Genomic DNA, 10,424 nt, shown 5'->3' on the forward strand with positions numbered 1-10,424 from the left:
AAAAAAAAAAAAAAAAAAAAAAAAAAAAAGTCACATATCCTTAATACATTTGTTTCAGAGTACCTCAAATTTCCTCTACTTTAAAAATTAATTCCTTTCCATAGTTTTAAGGAATACAGTTAGGTCATTTATCTTTTAACGACTGTAAGCAGAGAACTGTCCCCTGAACGCTGATTTGTCTCATAAAGAATCATCTGACAATCAAAGCAGAACCTTCTGCAAACCAACGGGAGTCACTGACCTGTCCACCATAGGCAGTTATGCCCAATCACTGCCCTCCAGTATCTTCCCAGTGACATCATTTGGAAGAACTTTCTTGTGACACAAATGTAAATCAACTATATCCACATTCACTGTTAGACTCCGCATTTAAGTAACTAACCTAAAACATCTTTCAAATGGCTAAGAATCTATGAACAGCATTTCTTCCCGAGACCTGACTCACTGAACCTGGCCATCCCATCCGTTGGTGATGGCTGGTGTGTTCCCCACCCAGTTAGACCCCCTCTGAGATCATCCCGGAGTGTGTCTGCCTCAGTCCAATGAGCCATTTAACCACATCAGTTTGTTTGAAACCAAACTAACTGCCAAATCACATTTAAAAACTATCGAATAAAAAAAGGGGACACCGGGCTGGCTCAGTTGGTAGAGCATGTGACTCTTGATCTTGGGATCATGAATCTGAGCCCTACACTGGGTGTAGAGATCACTGGATAAAAACCTAAAAAAAACTATCAAATAAGAAAAAATTACTATACATGTTTTTGTTTTGGATCTTAAATTCCACCGAAACAAAAAGCAGTTCCCGATGGCCTGTAGGCCTAAACGTAAAAGTTAAAACCGTAACACTTTTAGGACACATTGGAGAATAGCTCCATGACTTGGGGGGAGGAAGGTAGGCCAAGGTTTCTCAGGACACAGCAAGAATCCTAAGGGAGAAAAACTGATACGTTAGACTTGACCAACATCAGACATTTCTACTCATCAAAAGGCATTAAGAAAACAGGCAACCCCCAGGAGAAAATACATTTACAAGACGTATCTCTGACCAACAAGTGGTATATATAAAGAATAGGAATGGCTCGAAAGCAAAGGTAACAACTCGGTAAAAATGGGTAAATGACCTGAATAGATACTTCACAAAAGAAGATGTAGGAAAGGTCAATAAGCACATGACAAAAGTGTTTAACGTTATTGATCAAGAGAGACAAATCCAGGGCACCTGGGTGGCTCAGTCGGTTAAGCGTCCGACTTCAGCTCAGGTCATGATCTCATGGTTCATGGGTTTGAGCCCTGCGCCGGACTCTGTGCTGACAGCTCAGAGACTAGAGTCTGCTTTGGATTCTGTGTCTCCCTCTCTCTCTGCTCCTCCCTCACTCACACTCTTGCACTCACTCTCTCTCTCAAAAATAAACATTAAAAAAAAGTTAAAAACAAAACTAAACAACCACCTCCTCTGCGATCCAGCTTTTCCATTCTTAGATTTACTCAAGAGAAATGAAGATACAGGTCTACAAAAGATTGTACTTGCAGTGTTCACAGCAGCTTTACTCACAATAGCTGGAAAACAGGTGTTCATCAATCAAAGGACGGGTCAACAAACAGTAGTTAGATTCGTAGGGCGAAATACTATCTAGCAATGAACAAGCCATCGATATATATCAGTATGATGAATCTCTAAAAAATACATAATGAACAAAAGAAGCCAGACGCTGCGTGATTCCATGTGTGTGAAGTAGATCTATGCCGGAAAAACAAACCCTGTTTGTGGAGGGGCGGGAGGGAAGGCGGGGGGGCGAGGACTGACTGCAGATGGGCCTGAGGGAACTTTCTGGAGTGCCGGTAATATTCTACATCTTAATAAGGATTTTGTTTAAACAGACACATCTGTTTGTTAAAACTCATCAAACGGTATAATTAGGATTCGTGCATTTCATCATATGTAAATATTTTATCAAAAGAAAAAAAAAAAAGAACTGTAGACAAATATGGAGCTCTACTTAATGATATGCATGCTGAAGTATTTAGGGGGAAGTGTATGTATCCACAACTTATTTTGAAAAGCATCAGAAATAAATGTGTGATAAAGCAAGTATATTAAACTGATTAAGTGGTTAACAGTAGAATCTAGATGGGGGTATTGGTGTTCACTGCAAAAATCTTCCACTTACCTGCATGTTTGGAAATTTTCACAAGAGGTTGAGGAAATAACACTAGTGAAAATCCTCAGGGTCAGGTTAGGAATTCAAATGAATAGCTTCTTACACCTCAAATGAACTATCAGATCTCCTCCACTCCATGGAAGGCTTGCAACTGAGAAAGAGTCATGGCCAAGTAATGACCAAGTCAAGTCTCTATTCAGCTTAAGGGAATCCTTCTCAAAGCCCAAAATGCAAAATGGGAACCATGGACAAGTTCGCTCTTCCTAAGGTTCCAAAGCATTTAAAAGATACAGGAGTGGGGGGTAAGGGAAATCCCCAACATCAAAAGCGATGACAACCCACATCAGAAGCACTTGGAAAAAACAGGATTACTCGCTCACAACAGATACCTGACCCAGGCAAGCAAAAATCCAGCAATCCTGTCGTTTAAAAGTGTTAGCTACAATCTCTCCCAAGGGTCTAGATTGTGGTGAGTGCCATTCTAGAATGAGGAGAGGTCTGGAGGCAGGCTACAGTGGGGGCAGGACTCAGAGAATAAGTGTGCCTGGTGCCCCTGGAGTCTGACCCTATGTGCCATCTAAAGAGTTAAGTTTTATTTAAAACTACATATTTAAAATTAAAAGTTCACTTGGGTTGCATGAAAAATCAATAATGTTCTTTGGATCCTTCATACAAATATACAAGTACGAGACATTGATGAAGATACTGAATGTGCCCAGATGGGAGATCTGTGGCTAAAATAAACAGACAATAATGCAAACAGCCTACACTCTGAGCAAAAAGAAAGAGTTAATAGATAAATTAGAATTCAGAAATCTAATCAATTCTTTCTGGAAACAATATACAAGTTTGTCTTACTTTCCTGGGGCCTATTTTGAGTTTGGTCATTTAAAAAAAAAAAAAAAACAAAGGGAATGTGCCATTCTACTCTTAGGCACAGAGTCGATATGTAAAACACAGTGACGCCTTTATAGCAGATAAATATTGTTGTGACATCCTACCCATCGTGAATCCTAAAAGGTAAATTATGTTAAGCAACCTTTACCAACAGTGACAATGTGTTGAAAGATCTCAAACATCATTGCAGGCCCTGGCTAAGATCCGTATGATTTGGCTGGAACACATTCAAGATTACCACCTCAAATCTGCCCATGGTTGCATGTGGCATTTGCTCTGTGGATTTCAACGGTGCTCTCTTCTCTAGATCTTGACATCTAAGTGATTTTTGTTGCGAGAAAGGGAAAAATTGGGTTTAGGAAGTACTTAGAACCTATAAATCGGTTGAAAATTAGATTTAAGAGAGCCTCTAGCTTGAAAACTATCTGAACTTCACAGAAGGTCCAGGCAAGTGGTAGTTTATTTTAGATGAGAACTAACAGCTACAAGAAACAAATGGCTTGGGGTGAAGTGGAGAGGCCGAAGGAAGGAAGCAAAAGAATGCCAAGCGCTGAGCAAACCCTTAACAGAGAATAATCCCTACAATACATTTTTTTAATGGTGAGAGGTCTCTCAGATAGTCTTAAACTTTTCAGTTCATAGAAGCAAACTGGCGAACATCAGTTCACTAAGAAAACTTATATTATTCATGCCCGTTAACTCCATCTCTATTTATCTCTAATTTCTTAATTCATTGTTTCACCAAATGTTTATGCACCAGGCACTTGCTAGACTCTGGAGATACGATGTTGATCAGTCCCCTGCTTCATGAATTTAAATTATTAGAGTAGCTGACAATAAACAAATTGTCACATAGGTAAACAGTAGTATTATACGCTCATTAGATGCTATAAAGGAAAGCTTCGTGATGCCTTGGGACACTTCAGTCTCCTGAGCAGGGCCCAGCGGATGCTTTTCAAAGGAGTGATGAATGAGTGGAGCCTGGGAGACAGCAGGATTTAACAAGGGACAAGTCAGACTCAACACCCCTCGCTCGCATCACTGAGATCTTGATGAGACTCAACGCTCAGCATTACAGCATCTCCCTGAACAGTTAGTTCAGGACTCATGGAACCCTTGTATCGAGGCTGATTTCTGGGAAAGAATTCGGGTGTCGTTGAGTCTTAACGAAGCTCCAGTGCAAAGACCACAGAACTCTGCTAAAATGCGGCAAAGTTCCGGAGAAACAGATTTTATTGGCCGTGGATGGTATGATCACCATTTCTGAAGATGAAGCATATAATTCTCTAACCTCTGGCTGTGAAAACGTTGACAAAATCTGGTCTGAATTGCTGTGACTAACCGAGAGCCTTTGAAAGGCAAGAATTTCAAAGATCATTATCATTTCAGATCTACTTCCAGAGTACATTAGTTTCACTTTTAGTTTCAATCCACAGCACGGCAAACATCTGCTGGATATACCTGCTTGTCTCTCTGTCTCTCAAATGTGCCAGCTGAGTCTGGACAAGACTCTCTGGTTACTTTCCAGACCCTCATTCAAAGGCAAACGTAATAATCTGGGTAAAGAATCTAAAATTAGGCCAAATCCGAGCCCAGATTAACTGTATCAATCTAAGTAGACCTGTGATATAGTTGGGTGTTCTGTGTTTTTTGTTTTCAGAAAAATATACTTAGGGAAACATAAAGGAAAATAGAGGGGAAGCAGAAGCAAAGGAAAAAAAAAATTACTGCTAGAGGGGATTTTAGAGACAAGCTCTTCTTGGCCTTTTAAGAGAAATGAAGTGGGGTGGGGGGGGGGGTACTCAGTCTTGGAAGTCTGTATACCCTGGTAGTTGGGGGCTGGGCTGCACTGAGAATGCAGGGCCTCTGCCACCCCCCACCTCGGCTCCCCCCTCCACCGCCGCCCTCCCCCCCAGTCTCCAGTTACAAACAGGCCCTCCAGCCTATTCCCCAGCAGCCTCCCTAGTCTCTTGCAAACTAACAGATTCACTGCCCCCACTTAGACCAGCTCTACTGTGAGTACATTGCTTTAATTCTCCACAGAGGCCAATTTGGCCAGGATATTTCAGCCCGATTTAATAAACTGTCCAGACACTTTTCAGTATACTAAACGTACCCTCATGACTTGACTTTGAGATGGCACAAAATCACCACTCATAACCGAACTGGCAAAGCTGGGCTTACGGACAACACACGCAGATCTATTTTATTTTCACGGCATTTTACATAAATATTTTATAATGAACTGTTAAACATCAAAAAGTTCACCAGCCAGCTTTATCTGGCTAACGTGACGCTAGGGAAAATAAGTAATTGTGCTCTGTCGTATCATGTACATAAAAACAACGCTAATTGTGACTTTTTTTGGACCCAGGACAACTTCTCATCCTAATGAAAAGGCACAAATGCTAATTACAAATCGCTTTAGCTATTAAAAGCAGAATGCTGTATAAACTTGAGGAGGCATTTTCTTCAAATTCTGCATTTTGGGCAAACCTCCTGAAAACAAGTAATATTCACCAATATTTTAAAAGCAAGTCAAATGCTTAGATCACACTGATTTTTCAATAAGATTTCAAAAGGAACTAAGATCAATTAAAATTACCTGGGCTAACTAGGTATGTGCCTTCTCAGAGTGCTATGAGGCATGAGTCTCAGGAGTTAAAGTCAATTGAGTCAATGTAACAGGAAATTTTATTTCAATTCTAATTCACAGAATATCTTGCATAAATAAAATGGACTTGATAATGGTTATTAACTCACTTGCAAAAAAGCACAGGTAAAGACCATCTAGTGGCAAATTTTAAAGTCTGTAACCATTCATAATATAAATGTATCATACTATTATGACCGCAGCCTTTGTTTAAATGATGTATTTGGTCCTCTAAGCCTCTGCAGGTTTAAAAAATAAATTTGTATCATCAAAATGGATTTGCCTCTGGAGGCCCAGAAATTATTGCGAAATCATGACAGAACCACACAATGAAAACTCCAATATGTTATAATATATACGTGTGTTTCTGTATCCTTTTACTCTAGTCCAATTTATTACACTGAAGGGCACAGTGGAAACTTTCACAAATCAGCTTTAAGTTAGACAAACACCCCAAACCAAACAACCCCCCCCCCCCCCCCCGAAACCAACTTATTCTGATTAATATACATAGCTAAGACATCCTTAAACATGCAATCATGTGGATATTTTTCAAGACATTTTCAGGAGCACTGAGAATTCAATATAGTAGTTTGTCTCAGAAAAAAAAAATTGAACATCTCCTTCACCTTTGAAAGTGCAGCAACAAGGAGAGATTTCCAATTCAAATAGTATCTCAAAAGATGTTTCTATCAGTTCTTAAGTAAACAAACAAACCACATGCTAACAACTCTTAAGGGGTTTTGCTCACTTACCATTACTCAAGATTGTCACACTCCCATTTCTCATGTGTAAGGGCAACTTTCCAAACCAAAGGATTATGAAAAATAGTAGAATTTAGATCCTGAGTTTGTTGTGTTTAAAAGTCATTTTTTTTCTCTTTTTGGTTGTTGTGTTTGTTTGTTTGTTTACATGCCACTCTAAGATTTAGGTCTCTTGCATTTCAGCAATAAATACTGAACACTACTTTCCTAATCTGGCTCATCCTTGAGAAGTATTACAGTCAGTCCAGGAGAGAAAACATTTCTGTTGGAAAAAGGAAACCACATGCCCTAGTCGCCTACCACTACTGGTGGTTTTCTAGAAGATAAATTTAACAGTCTAAACAATCACGTGTAAACATGTCTGTGGGCTGGAGATTGGCTACACCTTACAAAGTTTTCAAGAAACGTAAAAAGTTAAAAAAAGAAATCTGCATTAAGTGGGACAGAGCTCTTTGCTACATATTGTAATCTGACACTAGGCTGAAGTTGACTAAGTTTAAGTAACCCAAGAGGAACTGTTTCCTGCTTTCTGTTAGAACACTCTACAATGACCTGTATTAACACTGCTGAGACGGAGGTTACTATCGGGCATTAGATGCTGCTATCAGGAAGTCAGTTGCGTTTCTAATTTTTTCTCTCCTGTGCCGTGGCACTGATCCTGAGTGTTAGTAAGACTTCAACCCTGCTCCCTTGTTGTTTATAAAGACAAGAAAAACCACAGGAAGAGCTAGAAAATGTACCCCAGGCCAACTAGGCGGCTCCCTGTTCACCTCGACAAAAGGGCTGTGCCGTGCAAAACTTCTCAGTTACGAACCAACTCACTCTGCAGCAAACAAATTTGCCTGTGAACATCTCTGGGGAGGTGCAACGGCCCTTTCTCAGCGGAATCAAAGGTCTGGTTGACATTGGTTTAGTTCAGCATCACTTTACCTAGTCTGCTCCTGTAAGATGAGATGAGGTTCCACGAAGAACTTGACTCTCAGTTTGAGCCGGTAAGGGGCTAGCCCATCCATCTGCTGGGAGATCCGATTTCTCAGATTTAGCCATAAACTTTCACCTTTGCTACCCGTAAACTGCAGTCCAAAATAATCAACTTCTATAATTCCCAACCGCCTGCACACCTAAAACAAAAATGAATGCAGCATGGATGAGCAAACAGTCCATGTAGTCAAAGCAAAACTCAAGGACTCCATCTGGGTCTAAGATCCCTGCCTACTTTTTGCAAAGTTCAAGGAAGGTGTTACAATTCCTGCCTTAAAGCTGTAACAACAAAGTTCTAAGCTTCCAGTGTTGCTACACCACTAGTGAGGCTTGTGCTTCCTTAACACCGAGGAGATGATCGATTGCAGTAGGGAAAAAGGAGTCCTTAAAACCAGCCTTCCAGAAAGGCTGAGGAAAGGAATCTACGGGGTATTTTCCCTCTTATTCCCATCACGGGAATTCCCTCCACCAGCACAATCTGCACAGCTGATCTGGCAGATTATCTGGACAATTTTAACCATCTGGACTCCAAAAAAAACAAACACGCCGAGGAAACACGCCACAAGTGTCAGCGAAGCTTGTTAAAAGAGGTTTTCCAAACATCTCAGGTCGGGGGGGTTTTCAGGGCATGGCGTCCCACTGGAGATCAAATTTGCTGTCTGTCATACCCATATGCACTGTTTGGAACCATTCTTCTTTACTCCTTAGGAAACACGAGCTTTAAAGACAACGGAGGGGTGGATGACCAAAAACCCAAGGTCCTCTCGAGCCCCGCAAACCGGCAGGTGCAGGTGAACGGTCCATTTCAGAAGCAGCAAGAGACAAGGGCCGGGCTTGTCTGCCAAGCAACCCCAGGGACCAGCGCCGGCCAGCAGCCACCTCATCTGGGGACTCGGGTGGCGCTGCCAGGCCCCGCGGGGACCCGAAAGGCGGCATCATGCACACACCTGCGGCAGGTGGGCTGGACCGCCTTCTTCCGGGAAAGTGCGGGACTGGGAGTGGGGTGGGGGGCAGGGTGGGAGCTTCCCCCCCCCCCCACGCGCTCCCAGCGTGCGGGGACCGCGTGCCCCACGGCCACGGGGAGGAACGGGGGGCGGGCCGGGCGCCTGGGGAGCGCTCACCCCCCCCAAACCGCCCCCCCCCGGCCGCCGCCGCAGCGCCGCCCGCCCCCTGGCAGGCGGCGAGCCCCGGAGCCCGGCGGCGCCGCGAGGCCCCTCCGCCTCGGGGGACCGGCCGGGGCCCCCGCCTGGCCCCTCGTCGTCACCTGGTTGAGGCAGTCCTCGCCGTTGGCTTTCGCCTCCACCTCCACCTCCATCAGCACCGCGTCCGGCCTCGTCACATAGCACAGCATGGCTGGGGCCGCCGCTGCCGCCACAGCCGCCTCCTCTTTGGTGTGCGCGGGGCTGCCGCCTCGCCACCGCTCAGACCCAGCCCCGGGCTCGGCGAGGCTGGCCCTCGGGAGGCTGCAGCGCCGCAGACCCGTGCTCCGCGCCCCCCGCGCCCTCCCCGCCACCCCCTCGCCAGCCCGCCCGCCCGCCCGCCCGCCGGCTGCCCGGGTCTCCGCGGCGGCGCCGCACTCCAGCAGCCCGACTGCCTGCGGCGCTACAGGGACTCCTCTGATATAGTGGCCCCGCCCCCTCCGGCTGGGGCTCCCGCCAATCACGGCGGCCCCGCCCCTCCTCCGCCGCCCCGCCGGCCAATAGCGGCGTCCGCTCGGCCGCGGCCCGACCTGCCAGCGCCGGCCGAGTTTCCCCGGGCCGCCTGGGGAGGTGGCAGCTTGCGGACGCCGAGGGCTTGCGGGAGGAGGGCGGCCCCGGGACGGGAAGGGACGTACCCGCCGCCTCTGCCCGCTGGGCGACGCTGCTCGGAGCGGGCGGCCGCCCGGCGCGCGGAGGCGGGGGCGCCTCTCTTGCGGGCTGGAATGTATGGCGATGCGACGCCTCCGAGCTGCCGCTGTTTTTCAGAAGCCTTGGGTCGATCGCGGAACGCATTTCGGGAGGTGAACATAAAAAGGAAAGCGAGCAACCCCAACGCCAAAAGCAAACCGTCTTCCCCTGGGGTTTGCCACGGTGGGTTGTTGGAAGGCGGAATGGCTGCTCCTCATTTTAGACCTCGTCCGTGGAAAAACAAAACCTGAGCATAAAAGTTTTTGCAGTGGACCAATGAGCCAGGGAACTTGATCTAGTGCTTCTGTATAAATCCTCCCTGGAGGCTTCTATTTACTGGTTGTGCTCAATCAAGACACCTTACAGGGCTCTAAGGCCCTCTCTCGGGGTAGCGCATCTTGTCTCATGTGTTATTCATTCATTAAACGTTAATTGATCACTTGCTGTGCTGCCAGTCCCTTTTCTCAGGCAACCAGATGTTATCCCCATCTTGAAGGTTAGGGACTTATCTCAGAACCGAACAGGTGGTATAACCTCAGTAGTAGCTATTAACAATTTAAGGCCTACAGCTCTTCACTCACTTGTTCCTCTTTGCCGGTACATTAGTTAGCCTACCTCTTTGGTTTCTTTATAGGAGAAATGAAAAGATGGGGTTTCAGCCTTGGACCCTTGAAAAACCTACTTCATCTCTCTGAAGTTCAGTGTTTTCAACAGTAAAGTAGAAACCCCAATATCTGCTCTGCCCTCCCCTGCCCAGCATTGCTATGAAGAACCGCAAGAGACATGTCCAGGAGAGCATTTGAATGACCCTGTATTTGCAGGGAGATCTATAATGTCAGCTGTTATTGCCTGCCAATGGCTTCTGTGCTTACCTCTTTTCCTGAGTCTCAATGATCTCTGTCCCAGTGGCCTTAATTGCTAAAGAAATAGGAAGGGCATCATAGCAGAAGGCTCCAGGGAAGGATCCTATCACAGTCTTTCACTACCACCAACTATGGGTAAACCTGTAAGGAGTCAAAGGTTACCCCCAGTACCCCTATCAGTGCTGCAGGCAGACAGGTGCACTGACGGCGCTTTCTTT

The 10,424-nt window shown here is 45.4% G+C and overlaps 1 protein-coding gene across 1 annotated transcript in view; it reads right to left on the reverse strand.

Moving 5' to 3' along the window:
- The window catches only part of MYLIP (myosin regulatory light chain interacting protein), a 20,533-nt gene extending 11,579 nt beyond the window's left edge, over positions 1–8,954 (reverse strand). The window contains exons 1-2 of the mRNA XM_049654862.1: positions 8,722–8,954; positions 7,407–7,597 (exon numbers count right to left, since the gene is read on the reverse strand). Of these exons, the coding sequence (XP_049510819.1) occupies positions 7,407–7,597; positions 8,722–8,808 (278 nt within the window). The 5' untranslated portion in view covers positions 8,809–8,954. The remainder of the gene's footprint in view (positions 1–7,406; positions 7,598–8,721) is intronic.
- Positions 8,955–10,424: the final 1,470 nt, after the last annotated feature.

The sequence above is a fragment of the Panthera uncia genome (assembly GCF_023721935.1).
Source record: "Panthera uncia isolate 11264 chromosome B2 unlocalized genomic scaffold, Puncia_PCG_1.0 HiC_scaffold_25, whole genome shotgun sequence".
Classification (NCBI taxonomy): Eukaryota; Metazoa; Chordata; class Mammalia; order Carnivora; family Felidae; genus Panthera; species Panthera uncia.